Source organism: Pseudophryne corroboree, chromosome 1 (genome assembly GCF_028390025.1).
Source record: "Pseudophryne corroboree isolate aPseCor3 chromosome 1, aPseCor3.hap2, whole genome shotgun sequence".
Taxonomy (NCBI): Eukaryota; Metazoa; Chordata; class Amphibia; order Anura; family Myobatrachidae; genus Pseudophryne; species Pseudophryne corroboree.
In genome coordinates this window covers 195,323,081-195,343,526 of record NC_086444.1, presented here as the reverse complement: position 1 = coordinate 195,343,526, position 20,446 = coordinate 195,323,081, and the positions used below count along the sequence as shown (strand labels likewise).

General features: G+C 42.9%; 1 protein-coding gene across 1 annotated transcript in view; it reads right to left on the bottom strand.

The window, feature by feature from the left end:
• ADGRV1 (adhesion G protein-coupled receptor V1) overlaps window positions 1–20,446 on the bottom strand; it is a 1,000,765-nt gene that overhangs the window by 791,651 nt on the left and 188,668 nt on the right. Inside the window, exons 17-18 of the mRNA XM_063964002.1 lie at window positions 6,229–6,352; window positions 4,995–5,258 (exon numbers count right to left, since the gene is read on the bottom strand). Coding sequence (XP_063820072.1) covers window positions 4,995–5,258; window positions 6,229–6,352 — 388 coding nt within the window. The remainder of the gene's footprint in view (window positions 1–4,994; window positions 5,259–6,228; window positions 6,353–20,446) is intronic.

Genomic DNA, 20,446 nt, shown 5'->3' with positions numbered 1-20,446 from the left:
ACCCATTCATCAATTTATGCCTCATTTTAGAGTCAGCATCAGTTGATAAGACTTAAAGACTCATTACCAGATGTAGTGGTATACAGACAGAGCACCTGTGAAGAATCCATCACAAGTGACAACATTTATGACTTATAACTCATGATCATATCTGCATTTTCCCTCATTTTCACTGTTTAATTGATATAGTGCAGACTTGCACCTTTCAAGTTTTGTTTTTCAAAGATTTCTTCTATTTTCCCTACATCAATGATCTTTATTTCCTTTATTTTGCCCACAGTAGCATCAAAATACTTGCTTAGGGTTATTACCATTCAATAAATATTCTATTTTCTATTCATCAATATTCGTGTTGCACAATATTTTCATAAGCAGTCACCACTGTAGGGGTTGAGCGCTGTTAGGCTTAGCAGCCACTTTGTTTGTGTAGTAATAAGAGGGTAAGGACACCCGTTAACAAGCAGCACATCCCTAACAGTACAGATTCATCACCACAGTGCGCAGATTACCCCTGGTATTATAAATATCAAGTATTGTCAGATATACAGGAAACTCCGTCTTTTTTATACAGGGGAAGAGGCCGCCAACATATAAGATAAAAACCAAAAGAGGATGTAAATAAAATAAAAAAATTAAATCAATTAGAAAACGTAAGACAAAGGGGAGAAATAAAAGGAAAAATATCGCACAGATTGACAAGGATAACCTATATTGTAATAAGGAAGAGGGAAAAACAAAAATATTCAATCTTACTAGTCACCTGTTAGCAAAGGAGGAAATTAGGGTATTGGAGAAGGGCCTAAAATATGCCCCCCTCTTTACCATTAAATAAGTTCACCACGTTTGTGGATCTTAACAAATTTATTAGAAAACTTACCATTAAGAAGTTCTTTTTAAACAAAGAAAATAATGGCGAGATTTTAGAACCAAATATTCAGGATACACATTTTAGACCTAAATCAGTTTTTAATCCAAAACATATGAGAGGAAACTTTTTTAAGTCTTTGCACTGATGAAATACAGGCTCTGAATTGTGGCAATATCAAATATAATTTGACTAAAAAAAGAGAGACTGGCCATAAAAAATCTAAGGCAAAATGCAGAGATAGTCACTAAGCCAGCCGACAAGGGGGGTGGCATTGTCATCATGACCAAATCATGGTATAATCAGGAGGTTTTATGACAACTAGAAGATAGAAGTACATACCACAAATTACGTGCAGATCCAACAGATGGAGTACTAAAGAACCTAGAGATTTTATTAGATAAATACAAGAAAATTCAAGTATTAAGAGAGAAGGAATATAAGTTCATACGCTAAAGTGAACCTATGATACCGGTCCTATACATCTCCCGAAAATTCATAAGAATCCAACACATCCACCCAGGAGACCGATAGTCTCCGGTATTAACTCAGTGACTTCAAATTTATCTGAGTATTTCGATTTTTATCTAAAACCCCTGGTTTTAGAGAACCTGCAGATCTTTTACATTTTATACAAACAATTTCATGGGAGGAAGGGTTAATAATGGTAACAGCCGATGTCCGTTCCCTATATTCAATAATTGACCATGAAAAAGGGGAAAGAGCAGTCAAAACTTTCTTAGGTAAGAGCCAGTTGGATATTAAATTACAGGAATTTATTAGTGAAGGAGTACATTTTATTCTGACTAACAATTATTTTTTAATCGATGATGATTTTTATTGACAAAAGGTGGGGACCGCAATGGGCACCAGGTTCGCTCGAAGTTACGCAAATATTTTTATGGGTCATTGGGAAAATGAAACAATATGGAACAACAACCCATTTGGAGCGAACCTGGTGTCCTGGTCACGTTATATTGACAATGTGATTTTTATCTGGAAAGGTGGCATGGAATCCCTTGAGGAATTTTATCTTTATCTTAATTCAAATAATTTTAATATTGAACTCTCGTTTGAGAGCAGTTTCACTACAGTTAATTTTTTAGATGTTACACTGTAGGTAGAAGATGGACAGATACACACAAAATGTTTCACTAAGCCAACTGGTTCAGGTGCATTTCTTCAAACAGGGAGTTGTCATCATCCTAATTGGTTAGGATCAATTCCAGGAGAGCAACTCAGAAGACAAACGTAATTGTTAAAAAAAATGAAAATTACACAAAACACGCAGAATTAATAAAAAATAAGTTTATAGCTTCAGGATATCAAGAAAAACTTATTGAAGAAGCCTCTGATAAAGTAGAGAAAATTGTTAGGAAGGACTTATTGATCAATAAGTCTAAATTTGATAAAAATCCATCAACATATAACTGGGCATGTGTGACAACTTATAGCAGCCAATATAAGAATTTGGAAAGTATTATATCAAGACATTGAGGAATCTTAAAGAAAGATCCCATCATAGGGGAACAACTCCCCAAAAGACCAAGGTGTATATATAGAAGAGCTCCCACTATTGGGTCGAAGGTAGTGAAAAGTTTACTCCCATCTGAAAAAGCTAAACCATTAACGGTGAAGTCTAAAGGCTTTTATAGATGCGGAACCTGCATTGGCTGTAAAGAAATTAAAGGTGATAATAAAAAACTGACTGAGGTAGTAATAATGGAAAAACTGAAAAACATTACGAATTCATAACATGCAACGTCAAAAATGTAGTATACGGAATAGATTGTTCCTGTGGGTTATATTACATTGGGCGTACATCCAGACCTCTAAAGGTGAGGTTAGGAGACCATTTACGGAACATACAGAAGGGTCTACAAACTCATGCCATATCTGAACATTTCAGACAAAAACATAATAGTAATACATCTGGAATCAGAAGATTTTTTGGCTTAAAATGGGTGTCAGGACATCGTCGACAAAGAGATCTAGCCACCCAGCTAACAAAGGCTGAAATGAAATTATCTTCGAATTAGGAACATTGAAACCAGGGGGGTTAAATTCAGATTTTGAGATCAAATGGTTTTTATAATAATATACCACAAAGCACTTTCTTTTTTATTTGATATTTATGCCCCCCTCTTATTATACCCCCCATGTTTTCACGACCCCTTTTTTTATGCTCTCCTTTTTATGCCTAGAAAGTTATTGGATTAAAGAGCACATAGTTTTTATCATATATATATATATATATATATATATATATATATATATAATTTTTTTTTTTTATATATTATCTATTTCCTCCACTTCACCTTGATTATTCCCCTCCACTTATCTCTCAACTTCTCCCTCTCTTTAAGCAATGCTGTATTTGTTATAAAACTTTAAATGTTTTTTTATATATAGTTAACACAATCCAGGATCCCCAGGAGTTCATTATATATAATGATTTGAACATTGGGATTGAGAGAACTACCACCCGGTACCGTCACCATGACAACGGAGGTGACAGACGGCCCGGGACGGAAATGACGTCAGTTAGCCATGGAAACAGATGCTGACTACAGAGATGCACCATGGGACGTGTAGGAACTCGGGGATCTGAAGCGGAAGTGACGTCGCGTCACTAAGGAAACAGGCACCGATTGCAGCTAGGGAACATGGGACTTGTAGGAAATTAATGTATAGACATCACTTGCGATCGGCACCGTTTCATTGGACCATGGGCATTTAAATATTCTTCTGACCAAGGGCTCCACATACACACTTTGAAAACTCCTTGAAAAAGACCTCAGTATCGGGTTGGAAACACGTCGGAGGTGCTAACAGAGGGCCGCCAGGAACAGCTGTGTGACTGTAAAGCCAGAGAACTGGGAACTGCATAAATAACACCGAGGGTGCCCGGGACTCACCTCATTCATGCTGATAGTGGACTAAATATTTCAGTTCAAAGGCTCTGGTAATTACATTTATCACGGCAGCTGTATATGTATTTTATGTGGAACTCATAAATACTAAACTTAGTCCAAAAGAGGCCTGGAGATCTTTTGATATTACCCTGGAGTTTTGTGATCACCCTAAATATTATGTGCCTTTCCTTTGGCGTGATTTGTGTATGATGACAACGCCTGGAGAAAGTAATAATGTTGAAATTTGTACATCACTGTATCTGCCTGACAGTGGATTAGTGAATCTTTAGAAGTAGGTTTATAATCTTTTCCAGCCTGTTGAGCATTGGCAACTGTTTTTCTGAAGACCTCAGAAATCTCCTATGATGATGGCTTGACATGCATTCGCAATTCTGTGTAGTGAAGATCAGACGTCTGGTTGAAAAGACTCAGGTTTATGGGTTTTTATGGTTAGGAAGAGCCACCAAAATTCACACCTGATTATCTCTCATGGCATTAATTATTCCCTTAAGTGAACCAGTAATCCTAGACGTTCGCACAATTACAAATATATTATATTGGATCATTCTGATCAATAAATTAAAGACAAAGTATGTCCTTTAGTGTGTTAATTTGATCTACTGGGGTCTCTATTTTTATGATTAAGTTGAAGACACAGGTATGAGCACATTTTAGGTCAAATTGAGCAGACATTTTATAGCGTTCACAAATTTCCTAGCGCCACTATAGCATACCTCCCAACATTTTGGCATCCACAAAGGGGGGCGTGGCTTGACAGAAATGCTGCGAGCTCGAGCCACGCCTCCTGTTTTCCGTCACTGTGGGGCATGCCCAGTGCTCTGTGAGCTGCTGGCAAGCCTCCTGTCCCTCTCTCCTGTGAATAGACGTTGTGCGCATGCATCTTAACACTCGCAGAGCAGCGAGTGTTAGGAGTCTTAGGACGCCTCCCAACTCTCCCCCCTAACCCCCGGCGTGGAACACTGCGGCCCGTGGATGGGACAGCGGGATAGTGCCTGAAAAACTGGACTGTCCTGCGAAAATCGAGACAGGTGGGAGGTATGACTACAGTGTGAGGAAACAGGCAGGGGCTTACAGTAGCTGAAGGGCAGAATTTGTGGCTGATTTTGAATACTGTCATCAGTGCAAGGAAGCATAAGGTAAACTCTTTGCTAAACATACATTATTTCTAACATAACTTCAGCAGTAAATCTAACCTGTGCAATTGAGGAGCAGTAGATAAAAGAATTCATCTGTCTCCGGTATATCATCTTCACTGGTATACACTGATATACTCAGCAATCTTTGTCCAACTTCAAACACCAAGATGTTTCCAGAAACGGCAGTGAAATCTTGATCTTCAGCTTTAGCTGTACCGCTGACAGTGATATATGTGACTGAAGACACAAAATCAGCAGATCCATTGCGTACAATGGTAAAATTTGCAACCTGGCCTTCATCAACCCAAACCACAACCGGATCTGTTGTGCAAAGAAAATTACTGTTGAAATGCATGAAAGACAGATGTATTGCAGCGCTAACATGTTACAGTATTTATTAATGTGATACTATGGCTTTGTGTTGACGTATGCAAATGATTCTCAACGCATATTGGGGTATGGAAGAATTAGTTTGATACAGATTCCATACAAATGATTTCTGTGCCCTATATATAGTTCTATGGGTTTTATATTTGCTTTAATTAGCCACTTCATATGCCTGGCAAGTCAAATATTGACGATACAATAAGAAGTTGAATTGCTCTACCAACGCCTAAACATGCTATTTCAACCAATGTAGTGCACTGCCATATTTCACAAGCATCATAGACACCCCATCAAAGGCCTTATTCAGCTTCAGTTGCAAATCACAAATAGCTTAATTATCGGACAACTGCGCATGCACTGCGACCACACCACAGTACGCGTGTGTGAAGGCCAAAATGCATTCACAATGCATTTTGCCTAGCAAAGTGTGATCGTATAGTGATTGCCAGGAGGTGACCGTTAGTGGAAGGTAACATGGTGTTTGTGGGGAGTGGATGGGAAAACGCAGGCGTGTCATGGCTGCTTTCGGGGCATGAATCAGACAGCTGCAATTGCTGCGATTGAAAACATGGCACCTCTGAGACTGCTGCAGCATATATCCTGTGTAGGCATGGGCCAACCGGTATTGTCGATGGAGGACGGTGGTTCCCGATTTCTGCAAATGCATACGCAAATTTGTGAATGCAGCTATGGGCCCTTTCTGGGCGGCTTTTCACATGTGTTTTTTAGCAGAATCAGGATTTTTTTTTTTAAATTGCAATTTCTGTCTCAATAGCGATCCAACCTGAATTAGGCCCAGAGACTGCTTGTTTGTTGTGTTAGTATGTGGTTACAGTTTTGAAATTCAAGGTAATATTATCTGTGGTCACAATGTTCATGCTATAAAAAAAAATTATTACAGTACCTGCAAAGAAGATTGCGTCATCATTTTTAGTAATAGTCAGTGTAGCAGTAGTGATATCTCCCATCCTGGCATCACCCGTGGGTTTAAAAATTGTAATGGTGAATTCTTCATCCTCTTCTGGAATCTAGAATGTGTAATATGGGAAGCATATTTAAAAGAACAAAAAATAAAGTCGAAAGAAAAATAATTAGCTGGTTAATAAAGGTGGATTTTTCATTGTCCCAACTTGTGTTTCAATTATATTCTTTCAAATTCAGACAATTTTATCCACTTTAATTAAAAAAATGTGATTTACCAGAAATGTTCTAAAAATGTCCCATTCATTTCAATATTCCATTAATTTAAATGGGGTTTCCTGCATCACCATTATATGTAAACCTTAATTAAAATTAATGATTTAATTGAAATGAAATTCACCCCCCCCCCCCACACCCACCAATAAAGAGATATTCAATTTAAAGATGAGCGGGTTCGGGTTTTCCCGCCTGACTCGGAAAACAGAACGAGGCAAAATGTCATCATCCCGCCGTCGGATTCTCGTGGGTTTTGGATTCCATGGTGTAAATTTACTAAGATGGGAGTTCCATTTAAGATGGAATGTTGCCCATAGCAACCAATCAGATTCTACTTCTCATTTATCTAGCACCTTCTAGAAGATAATACCTGGAATCTAATTGGTTGCTATGGGAAACATCCCATCTTAAGTAGACCTCCCATCTTAGTAAATTTACCCCCATATAAGGAGCCGCGCATTGCCGCCCTTTTTGACTCCAGTCCTGGAGAGTGTAGCAAGAGGACATGTCTCTCTCCTCAGTGTCTGTCAGTGTGTCGACCTGCTCTGTCTTATGTGTGTCATTCCAGTGCAGAATGGAAAATCCGCACCAGTCGAGGAGCCATAACTTCAGTAGCCTTGACCCAGCTCCTCTCCTAGAGGCCAAAACCTTTCCACTCCACCAAATACTGTAGATTCTTGTGAAGATAACGAGAGTCAAGAATAGCTTTGATTTCAAAGTCCGTTCCAGCTTCAGACTCTGCAGAGGTTGGCCTCGGGGACTTTAAATGGAACCGGTTTAAAATAAGGGGGCGAAGGAGAGAGACATGAAAGGAGTTTGGTATCCGGAGGTGGGAAGGCAATCCCAATTTGCAGACAACCGGGTTCAGGACTTGTAACACGGGGTAAGGATCAATAAACTTTGGGGCGAACTTCATAGTGGGCACCCTTAACCGGAGGTTGTGGGTGGAAAGCCATACCCTGTCACCAACCTTGTATTGGGGAGCTGCTCGTCGCTTCCTATCCGCAAAGAACTTATAGTGGCCGGAGACTCTCTTGAGATTAGCATGAACTCGACTCCAAATTTGGCTGAAGTGCCGAAGAGTAGAGGCTGCAGCAGGAACATCCTCCGGAGGACAAATGGGTAATTCAGGAACTTGAGGATGGAACCCATAATTAATGAAAAATGGGGACTCACCAGTCGAAGAGTGGTACAGATGATTATGGGCAAACTCGGCCCATGGCAACAGTTCCACCCAATCATCTTGCGAGGGAGAAAGATAAACACGGAGAAAAGTCTCTAAATCTTGATTGACGCGTTCAGTTTGCCCATTGGTTTGTGGATGGTAAGCGGATGAAAACTTTAATTTTATTTGTAAGGCCGTACAGAGAGCTCTCCAGAATCTTGCAGTGAATTGTACCCCCCGGTCAGAGACGGTTTCCTGAGGTAAACCGTGCAGGCGGAAATGTTCTCGGATAAATAACAAAGCCAACTTGAGAGCTGATGGTAACACGGTCAAAGGTACAAAATGTGCCATCTTAGAGAAACGGTAGATAATTACCCAGACAGTATTGTGACCCTTGGAGAGGGGCAATTCGGTGACAAAGTCCATAGAGATATGGGTCCAAGGCCTCTGAGGAATGGACAGTGGATGCAACAACCCCGCAGGAGGCAAACAAAGAATTTTGTGCTGAGCACACTGAGGACATGAGTTAACATAATCTTGAATATCCTTATTCATAGTGTCCCACCAGTAAGACCCTCGTAGAAACTCCCACATCTTTTGAACTCCAGGATGACCGGAAAACTTGGAAATATGAGCCCACTGCAACAACCTTGGTCGAAATTTAGCTGGTACAGACATTCTCCCAGGAGGAGGACCCAGAGCGGTGGGAGCCGCTGACATAGAAACTGGACTGAGAATCAAAGCCTTCTCAACGGAATTCTCCTCATCCGAAGCTGTTAAGGAACGGGATAAAGCATCAGCCTTGGTGTTAAAAGTCCCAGCCCGGTACTTACTAACAAACGAAAACCAAGTAAAGAAGAGCGCACATCTAACTTGACGGGGATTCAAGCACTGGGCCGTCTTGAGGTACAGCAAATTCTTATGATCAGTGAAAATTGTAATTAGGTGTTTAGCACCTTCCAAAAGATATCTCCATTCCTCCAAGGCAGATTTTATTGCCAAAAGCTCTTTGTCTCCAATGGTGTAATTCTGTTCCGCAGGAGAGAATTTGTGAGAATGGAAACCACATGGATGTAACTTCCCATCTGGAGCGTACTGCGAAAGCACGGCACCTATGCCTACCGTGGAGGCATCAACCTCCAAAAAGAATGGTTTTGAAAAATTTGGTTGTTGAAGTACTGGAGCGGAAATAAAGGCTGCCTTTAACTGAGCGAACGCTGCTACAGCTTCGGAGTACCAATGACTTGGGTCAGAACCCTTCTTGGTTAGGGCAGTAATAGGTGCCACGATGGTAGAGAATCCCTTTATGAATTTCCGGTAGTAATTTGCAAAACCCAGAAATCGTACCGCTTTCAAGGAAAGAGGCTGAGTCCAGTACCGGATGGCAGTGAGTTTCTCTGGATCCATACGAAGCTCCGTGCCCGAAATGATGTAACCAAGAAATGGAATAGAAGGAACCTCAAAAGTACATTTGGAAATCTTGCCATAAAGATTATTCTCTCGCAATCGAAGAAGTACCTCTTTGACCTGTATTCTGTGCTCTGTGAGATTTTAAGAAAATATCAGAATGTCATCCAAATATACCACTACACTTAGGTATAGCATATCCCGAAATACTTCGTTAATGAATCCCTGGAAGACGGCAGGGGCGTTGCTGAGGCCAAACGGCATTACCAGATACTCGTAATGCCCGTCCCTGGTATTGAAGGCCGTCTTCCATTCGTCCCCCTGCCGGATACGTATCAAATTATAAGCTCCCCTTAAATCAAGCTTGGTGAAAACTCAGGCTCCGCGAACTCTATCAAAAAGCTCCGTAATGAGCAGCAACGGATACTTATTCTTAATGGTGACATCATTTAGACCACGATAGTCAATACATGGTCTCAGCCCTCCGTCCTTCTTCGTCACAAAAAAGAAACCCGCCCCCGCCGGGGAGGTAGAGGGGCGGATGAATCCTTTCTGCAGATTAGACTTGATATAGTCTGACATAGCTTGGGTCTCAGGCAATGATAAGGGATAAGTGCGAACCCGAGGTGGCATTTTCCCCGGAATGAGCTCAATGGGGCAGTCCCAGGGTCTATGCGGTGGTAGCTGATCGGCCGCTTGCTCCGAGAACACGTCAGAAAACTCCCGATAGGCCTCCGGAATGAGCCCTTCATCTGACTTGGAAGATACACGGAGCGGATAGACAGGGGTGAGACAATTTGAATGACAAAAAGAACTCCAAGATGTTATTTGTGTCGAACTCCAGTCGACGTGAGGGTTGTGAAGTTTAAGCCAAGGAAGGCCAAGAACCAGATCGTGGGGCATCTCCCGAATCACTAGGAACTCCAGGTGTTCTTGATGCAGAGCTCCCACTTGCAGTTTGATTGGTACTGTACAACTTGAAATCAGACCGTTAGCGGTGGTTAAAGACACTGGTAACTTGCAAAACTTGGTAGCGGTGGTTAAAGACACTGGTAACTTGCAAAACTTGGGAGCGGTGGTTAAAGACACTGGTAACTTGCAAAACTTGGGAGCGGTGGTTAAAGACACTGATGACTTGTAGAATTTGAGAACGGTGTTTAAAGACACTGATGACTTGTAGAACTTGAGAGCGGTGTTTAAAGACACTGATGACTTGTAGAACTTGAGAGCGGCGTTTAGCCCCGCAGCCCACGCTGACTCCAAGAAGCACTGGTGACTGGATTGCAGAGGAACACACCAGCCGCTGTATACGCTGGAACCGTGCAGCAACTGGCACCTGGAAGTGCCGGAGAGACTGGGGTACGACTGCAGAGAGATTCGCCGGGAACAAGAGCACTGGCATCCACTTCAGGGGAAAAGACGATACTCAGGCGCCGAAGCTCTGCCCGGCGTCTGCCTTTGAATCTCCCGCCTCCGCTGGATTGGCGGAACAGTCTGATGACGTCACCTGCTCCCTGCCCACGTGATGCCAAGTGTCATGGCGGCGCCCCTGCCCCGGGAAACCGCCGGGAGCCGCGCCAGCAAGATGCCGGAGCCCGTGGACCACCGAAGGCCGCAACACAGACCAGCAGGCACGCAGGGGTAAGCGCGGTGAACGCCGCCTATGGCGTGTGACATGGTACTGCCGTATAAATCCAGTGGTACTGCCATATAAATCCAGTCCAGTGGTACTGCCATATAAGTCCAGTGGTACTGCCATATAATTACAGTGATACTGCCGTATAAGTCCAGTGATACTGCCATATACATCCAGTCCAGTGGTACTGCCGTATATGTCCAGTGATACTGCCGTATATGTCCAGTGGTACTGCCATATAATTCCAGTGATACTGCCGTATATGTCCAGCGGTACTGCCGTATAAATCCAGTGGTACTGCCGTATAAATCCAGTCCAGTGATACTGCTGTATATGTCCAGTGATACTGCCGTATATGTCAGTGGTACTGCCGTATATGTCAGTGGTACTGCCGTATAAGTTCAGTAATACTGCTGTATAAATCCAGTCCAATGGTATTGCTGTATAAGTCCAGTGGTACTGCCGTATAAATCCAGTCCAGTGGTACTGCCATATAATTACAGTAATACTGCTGTATAAGTCCAGTGGTACTGTTGTATAAATCCAGTCCAGTGGTACTGCCGTATAAATCCAGTCCAGTGGTACTGCCATGTATGTCCAGTGATACTGCCGTATATGTCCAATGGTACTGCCGTATAAGTCCAGTGGTACTGCCGTATAATTCCAGTGATACTGCCGTATATGTCCAGTGGTACTGCCATATAAATCCAGTCCAATGGTACTGCCGTATATATGTCCAGTGATATTGCCGTATATGTCCAGTGACACTGCCGTATATGTCCAGTGGTACTGCCGTATATGTCCAGTGGTACTGCCGTATATGTCCAGTGGTACTGCCATATAATTCCAGTGATACTGCCATATATGTTCAGTGGTACTGCCGTATAAATCCAGTGATACTGCCGTATAAATCCAGTCAAGTGATACTGCCATATATGTCCAGTGATACTGCCGTATATGTCTAGTGGTACTGCCGTATAAGTATAGTGGTACTGCCGTATAAATCCAGTCCAGTGGTGCTGCCGTATAAGTCCAGTGGTACTGCCATATAAATCCCGTCCAGTGGTACTGCCATATAAGTCCAGTGGTACTGCCGTATAATTCCAGGATATTGCTGTATATGTCCAGTGGTACAGCCGTATAAATCCAGTGGTACTGCTGTATAAATCCAGTGGTACTGCTGTATAAATCCAGTGGTACTGCCGTATAAGTCCAGTGGTACTGCCATATAATTCCAGTGATACTGCCATATATGTCCAGTGGTACTGCCGTATAAGTCCAGTGGTACTGCCGTATATGTCCAGTGGTACTGCTGTATAAACCCAGTGGTACTGCTGTGTAAATCCAGTCCAGTGATACTGCCGTATATGTCCAGTGGTACTGTCGTATAAATCCAGTGGTACTGCTGTATAAATCCAGTCCAGTGATACTGCAGTATATTTCCAGTGATACTGCCGTATATGTCCAGTGATACTGCCGTATATGTCCAGTGGTACGGCCGTATACGTCCAGTCCAGTGGTACTGCCATATAAGTTTAGTGGTTCTGTGCTGTGTATTATTTACTCCAAATAAAGGGGTTATTAATATTTAATCCAAATAATTTTTACAGGGTTTGCCCTGTGTGGTGTAGAGGTACGCTCTCCTGTGCTGCATTTTGTTATATAACTCCAGAAAAATAATGGAGAACAAAAATTTGGGATAACATAGGGAAAGATTAAGAACCACTTCCTCCTACTGCTGCTGCTGCTGCCGCTGCTGGGAGTCGTTTGTCATCCCAGAGAGGAAGTCGGAAGACCACTTGAACTACTTCAACTAAGCAAATGACTGTCCAACAGTCCTTTGCAAGGAAGATGAAATATGACAACAGTCATCCTGTTGCAAAGCGGATAACTGAGGCCTTGACAACTATGTTGGTGTTAGACGTGCATCCAGTATCCGCCATTAGTGCAGTGGGACTGCAGTGCCAACCCTAAATGGGCCAGGTGTTTCTGCCGCACACTTGTGTCGCTTAGCTTAGTCATACAGCTACCTCATTGCACCTCTTTTACTTCTTTGCATGATGTGCTGTTTGGGGACTAGTTTTTGAAAAGTGCCATCCTGTCTGCCACTGCAGGTCCACTCCAAGATGGGCCAGATGTTTGTGCCGCACACTTGTGTCGCTTAGCTTAGTCATACAGCTACCTCATTGCACCTCTTGTACATCTCTGCATGATGTGCTGTTTGAGGACTAGTTTTTGAAAAGTTCCATACTGTCTGCCACTGCAGTGCTACTCCTAGATGGGCAAGGTGTTTGTGCCGCACACTTGTGTCGCTTAGCTTATTCATCCAGCTACCTTGGTACAACTTTTAGGCCTAAAAACAATAGTGTGAGGTGTTCAGAATAGACTGGAAAGGAGTGGAAATGAATGTTATTGAGGTTAACAATACTGTAGGATCAAAATTACCCCCAAATTCTGTGATTTAAGCTGTTTTTATGTTTTTTCAAAAATCATCCAGATTCAAAACCAAAACCTGAAAGGGTGGTTTTGGCAAAACCAATCCAGATCCAAGACACGAGCGGGGATCCAGATCCAAAACCAAAATACGAAAAGTGCCCGCCGCACATCTCTAATTCAATTAGTGTCTATTGTTGTTGGATCACAGGCCATCCACCATATAAGAAGAACATCAATTTGTAACAGAGACAAGAAGACCAATTTGTAAAAAGAAATCTTATTTCTTCCCACAGGACAATATTTGTCCAGAGGTCAGGGTTTTTACACAGCTGGTATCCAGGCATCTGGATACATTGTACAAGAAACAAAGGGGTACTGTACATCACAATCTCACCTATAAAGAAAGGATGGCTATATGCGAGATCAAATCTTGGGATGATGTGGTGGTGAAGCCATCCGATAAGGGTGGGAATATTGTGATTTGGTCTAAGAATTTATACACTAAAGAAGCTCTAAGACAATTAAATGATGTAAAGTGTTATAAAAAAAACTCTTTTCAATCCCACAGAAATTTTTGCAACACTCTACTCCAGAATTATTGCAAAAGCCTTTGGACACGGTACTATAACCAAATCAGAATTGGAATACCTACAGGTGCAGAAACCAAAAGTCCCGACTTTCTACCTATTGCCCAAAACACACAAAAATCTGGCTGAACCACCAGGCAGACCGATAGTATCAGGGATTGGAGGTCTCTTCGAACAAGCCAGTGTTTTTGTGGATCTCCATTTAAGGCATCATGTGACGACTCTCCCCTCTTACATCCAGGACTCGACAGATGTCCTTAGAAAACTCCATGATGTAAAGTTAGGAGAAACTCAATTACTAGTCAGTATGGATGTAGAATCATTGTACACATCAATAGATCATAAAAAGGACTACAGGCCATTAGATTTTTTCTTGACATGGAGGGGCCCAGTGACTTCCATTCATTCCTTTTGGATGATCTCTAATTTATACTATACAATAATTATTTTACATTTGATAATAAGTTTTACAAACAAACTAGGGGCACAGCGATGGGAGCATTGTGTGCCCCTGCGTATGCAAATCTTTTTTTGGGCTGGTGGGAGTGTGAATATGTATTTCAAGAACATAATGACCACCACACACAGAGAATATCCATGTGGCTGAGATATATTGACGACGTCCTTTTTATTTGGAACGGAAATGTAGAATCCTTTGAGAAGTTTGTTCAGGATCTACACAAAAATGATCTCAACTTAAGGTTCACATACAAAATAAGCAAAGACAGAATATCTTTCTTGGACTTGTCAATATATTGTGATAAGGATAACAGCATCGCAACAGAACTATTTCGGAAACACACAGCCACCAACACTCTACTCCATCAGTCCAGCTATCATTTTCCTCCTACAGTACGGAACATCCCCAAGGGGGAGTTCCTGAGGCTCAAGAGGAACTGTACAGATGACTGCATCTATCAGGAGAATAGCAAAGAATTGGCATTAAGACTCAGAGACAGGGGCTACAGTAATAGGCTAATCAAGAGAGCCAGCAGAGAAATTCAACAAGTGAACAGGGAAACTTTGATTTTCAAAAGGAGAAAAGATCCAACACCCATCACAGAAATCAGATTTGTTGGGAATTTCTGTGCAGAATGGTTAGACATCAAGAATATCATTCAGAAACATTGGCCTAACCTATGACCTGGAAGAAGCTCTCACAAATCAGGTCTCAATGAGCTGGAGACGGTCCCAGAACTTGAAGGACAAACTTGTCAAGAATCACTATGCAGGAAGACCAACCAAGAAACCTGAACACATTATGGAGAAGACCTACATAAAGGATAAATTTGGAATAGAACATCAAATAAAGGAATACTTTAATTGCAAAACAAAAACGTCATATATTGTATTACCTGCCCCTGTAATGTCTACTACGTTGGGATGACATCAAGGATGTTTACACAACGAGCCCTTGAGCACATTGGTACAATCAGGAATGTGGAATCTGATATTAAGAAGTTTAAACCACTAACTACGGTAGCAAGACACTTCTACGAAAAACATAATATTCACGAGGACTTCAAAATATTTGGCCTTGAGAAGGTCAATTTAGGCTTGAGAGGGGGAGATCTGAATAAAGAGCTACTGAAAAAAAGAAAGCTCATGGATATTTAGATTGAGTTACCCATTTCCAAAGGGGCTCAATGAAAATATCAACTACAGTACTTTTCTGCAAAAAAAATGCTACAGAAAAACCCTTTTTGCCAATTGACAGTCTTCTTTTGTCTCTCTGATTATCCAAGATAATAGGATTTTGGTACTTACCAGGTAAATCCTTTTCTTTGAATCCATAGGGGGCACTGGAGTACTCTTGGGATATGGACGGCTTCCACCGGAAGAAGGCACTGAATAAATTAATTTTTGAGACTACTCCTCCCCTCCATATCCTCGAGCACTTCAGTGTTTTTTACTGAGCCGAACAGGATCGATAGAGAGATTGACAAAAGGAGAATTACCTATAATCTCACGGACAACAATAAAGTTGACACAAAACGTAACAGACAACTAAACAGTTGACACCCTAACTGATTAACCTTTGTTAAATTTAAACCAGTCGTGAAAGTGTGTTACCATAAGAACCACTGAACTTCCTAAAACAGATAAACTGCTCTGGGTGGGCGTCCAGTGCCCCCTATGGATTCAAAGAAAAGGATTTACCTGGTAAGTACCAAAATCCTATTTTCTTTTTCATCCACTAGGGGTCACTGGAGTACTCTTGGGATGTACCAAAGTTTCCTCCGTGGCGGGAGAGCTGTTTGGCACTTGTAACACTAAACGGCCAAAGCTAGATGCTGATGCCGCGAACGTATCAAACTTGTAAAAGCGCACAAACGTGTGCACTGAAGACCAAGTAGCCGCACGGCAAAGCTGTGTCGTAGAAGCCCCACGACTCGCTGCCCATGACGTTCCCACAGAACGTGTGGAATGAGCTGTTACTGATGTAGGTGGCTGTAACCTAGCATGAAGGTAAGCCTGACGTATGGTCAGTTTGATCCATCTGGATAAGGTCTGCTTAGAGGCTGGCCAACCCCTCTTAGCCGCATCATAGAGAACAAACAACGTATCCGTCTTACGAACCGTAGACGTTCGGGATACATAGACGCGTAATGCGCGAACCACATCCAACGTTTCAGCATTCTCTGTTAATACCGGAACTACTATTGGTTGATTGATGTGAAAAGACGACACTACCTTTGGTAGAAAAGCGGGATTCGTCCGAAGTTCCGCTCTGTCATCATGAAAAACTAAATACGGTGACTTGCACGACAAGGCACCCAGATCTGAAACACGCCTAGCCGAAGCTAAGGCTAAAAGAAAAATCGTTTTCCAAGTGAGAAATTTAATATCCACTTGTTGTAAGGGTTCAAAAGTAATCGGACTGTAAGAAATCTAAAACCAGATTCAAGTCCCATGGTGCTGTAGGTGGAATGAAAGGAGGCTGTATCCTCATTACACCCTGTAGAAACGTATGTATTGACGGCAACGAGGCCAATTTCCTTTGAAAGTAAATTGACAACGCAGATACCTGCACCTTTAGTGTGGAAAGACGTAGTCCTCCATCTAACCCCATCTGTAAAAATAACAAAAGACGGGATAAATTAAAAGATGATGTCGGAAACTTCCGAGCTTCACACCAACCTATATAAGTACGCCAGATTCTGTAATAATGAGCTGCCGTAACCGGCTTCCTAGCTCGTACCATGGTTGGTATAACAGACTCCGGAATGCCCTCTCTTCTCAAGATGGCCTTTTCAACAGCCACCCCGTCAAACGCAGCCGCGCTAAATCGGGGTAAAGGAACGGACCTTGTTGTAACAGGTCCGGACGTAGTGGGAGTGGCCACGGATCGTCTGCGAGTAAACCGAGGAGATCCGAGAACCAAGTTCTCCGAGGCCAATGAGGCGCTATTAGTATGACTGTGACGGACCCTCTCTTGATCCGTTTTAGCAACAGCGGGAGCAGCGGAAACGGTGGAAACAGATACACGAGGCTGTACGGCCACGCGGCTGTGAGAGCATCCACCGCCACTGCCCTTGGATCTCTTGTTCTGGACACATATCGTGACACCTGATGATTGTGGCGGGATGCCATCAGATCCACCTGAGGGTAACCCCACCTCTGGATCAACATCTGAAACACTTCTGGATTTAATGCCCACTCTCCTGGATGAAAATCCCGACGACTGAGAAAATCTGCCTCCCAGTTGTCCACTCCCGGAATGAACACTGCCGACAATATCACCTGGTGATATTCGGCCCATCTGAGGATCCGAGCTACTTCCCGCATTGCCATGCGGCTTCTCGTTCCTCCTTGTTTGTTTATGTATGCGACTGCCGTCGCATTGTCTGACTGCACCTGAACAGTCTGAAAACGAAACATGTACACTGCTTGTCTTAGAGCATTGTAAATCGCCCTGAGTTCCAGAACATTTATGGATAGCGATCTTTCGTGATCTGCCCAGAGGCCCTGGAGCCGATAACTCTGAACTACAGCTCCCCAACCTCTGAGACTTGCGTCTGTTGACAGAATTATCCAATTCACGACGCCGAATCGTCTCCCTGCAGATAGATTGTGTATTTTTAACCACCAGAGAAGAGACACCCTGACTTGTGGCGACAATCTCACCCTGTGGTGCATCTGCAGATGTGATCCCGACCATTGCGCTAACACCTCCAGTTGAAACGGACGTGAGTGAAATCTTCCGAACTGAAGTGCTTCGAAAGCCGCCACCATTGTGCCTAAAAGGCGAATGCACAAATGTACTGAGACTGTGCGTGGCTTGAGCACTAATTGCACCAGATGACGAATGACCTGTACTTTCTGTTGTGGCAGGTAAACCTTTTGATTTACTGTATCGAGAATCATCCCTAGGAATTGAAGTCGTTGACACGGAATTAGATGTGATTTCTTTAAACTGACTATCCAACCGTGCTGAACTAGTACATTGTACGTTAGCAAAGCATGCTGGAGAAGCAATTGTTGAGACGGAGCCTTTATGAGTAGATCGTCCAAATACGGAACAATTATTACTCCTAGGGACCTGAGATGAGCTATCATCACGGACATTACCTTGGTGAATACCCGAGGCGCTGATGAGAGGCCAAACGGCAGAGCCTGAAACTGGTAATGGTCTCGCCTTATTGCAAACCTTAAGAAACTCTGGTGAGGTGGCCAAATCGGAATGTGTAAGTACGCATCTTTGAGATCCAGTGCAATCATGAATTCCTGTGGCTCTAACCCTGCAATTACTGACCTGAGAGATTCCATCTTGAATCTGTGGTAAGTGACGTAATGATTGAGACCTTTTAGGTTCAATATTGGCCTGACTGAGCCATCTGGTTTTGGTACCAGAAACAGACTGGAATAATAACCCTGCCCCTGTTCCTGCACGGGGACCGGAATTACAACTGCAGCATTCAGCAGAGACTGAATGGCAACCTGCAGAACTGCTTTCTTGTCGTCCGACACAGGCAGTCCTGTCGTGAAAAATCTTCCTGTCGGAAGATAATCGAACTCTATTTTGTAACCCTCTAATACTAAATTGCGGATCCACCCATCTGTGGACGTCTGCAGCCACGCCCCCTGAAAGCTCTGAAGGCGTGCTCCCACAATTGGAGATCCGAGATGGGCTGGGAGCCCGTCATGCCACTGGTTTGTTAGTGGTCTTAGTGTCTTGACGACGTGCATTGGATTGTCGGGCACTACGTCCCCGACCTCTTCTACCAGGCGTGACTGCTCCTGTGCCCTGCCCACGAAAGGGCTGAGTTCTAAAGGATTTGAACGCCGGACCAGAATATTTCCGTTTAGGTATAGTTGTAGGCGATGGAAGAAACACAGACTTTCCTCCAGTAGCCTCAGAAATCCATTTGTCCAATTCAGGACCGAAAAGCTTCTCGCCATCATAAGGCAATGCCTCTATACCTTTTTTAACCTCCGTCTCCGCCTGCCAAGAACGCAGCCAAAGTGCTCGTCGAACTATGACTAGCGATGAGGACAGGCGAGAAGTAAGCTGACAGACGTCAGTAGAAGCTGTACATAGATATTCAGCAGCTTCCCAGATTTGATCCGCGAGAAGTATAAGATGGTCATCTTGCAGAGCCGACTTGAGCTCTTTTATCCATACCATTAATGCTTTAGTAACCCAAATGCCAACCAACCCAGGTCTCAGCAGCACTCCAGCTGCTGTATACATGGACCTTAGCATAGCCTCTATTTTACGATCTGCAGGGTCTTTAAGCGTAGTAGCAGTTGGTACTGGTATGGTTAACTTCCTTGTAAGTTTAGATACGGATGAATCCACCGATGGTGGGTTCTCCCATGTAGCTGTCATGGACTCTGGAAACGGGTAACTCGATTTAAATCTACGAGGTATAGAAAACCGTTTATCCGGATTCTTCCGTGTTTCCAGTAACATTTTATTAAGAGATTCCGAAATAGGGAAACACATCGGAGATCTCTGTCGTTTAGTAAAGACTACCTCATCATTCGTCAGGGGCTCCTCAGTTTCCGTAAACTCCAGCGACTGACGTACTGCTCTGATGAGATTATCAATACCTGGGCTGTCAAAATCGTCACTATCTGACTGTTGGTTTATTTCGCCCTCCTCATACTCATGTTCAGTGAGGTCTAGTATCCCAGAGACTGGAAAATTATTAGGAAAAGGAAACTTATCTTTTCCACTCAAGGTGGACCTCTGACCAGATTGAGACTCCCCTGGTAACTCAAATGGTCTCATTTTAAACTCAGATCTTGCCGCCTCTCTTTCTTCACGAGAGGCGGCCAGCTCTGATTGTAAACCAACTAATACATCTGCAAGTAAGGCCCATGGAGGGTCCAGAGATGCTGGCTTTACTTCTGTGGAAATCGTATTTGTGGCTGTATTAACAACACATGCTGTACATGTGGTGGATCCATCAGGCAACACACTCTTACAGACATGACATGAAAAATGTTTCTTAGATTTTGCTGGTGTCTTACTCATTATAAAGACAGACAATACAAACTACACACAGACAGTCTGCACGACTCAGTAATAACACCAAAGTTCCTTGTATATATCAGGCAAGTGCAGTGCCTGCCAGCAATAAGAAAACTGACCCCCAAATTCCCCTAGTACCACTCTTAAGCCGAGATGTAATATAGGAATCCTGGAACAGACAGGAGAACATTAAACATGTTAAGTACCAAGTTT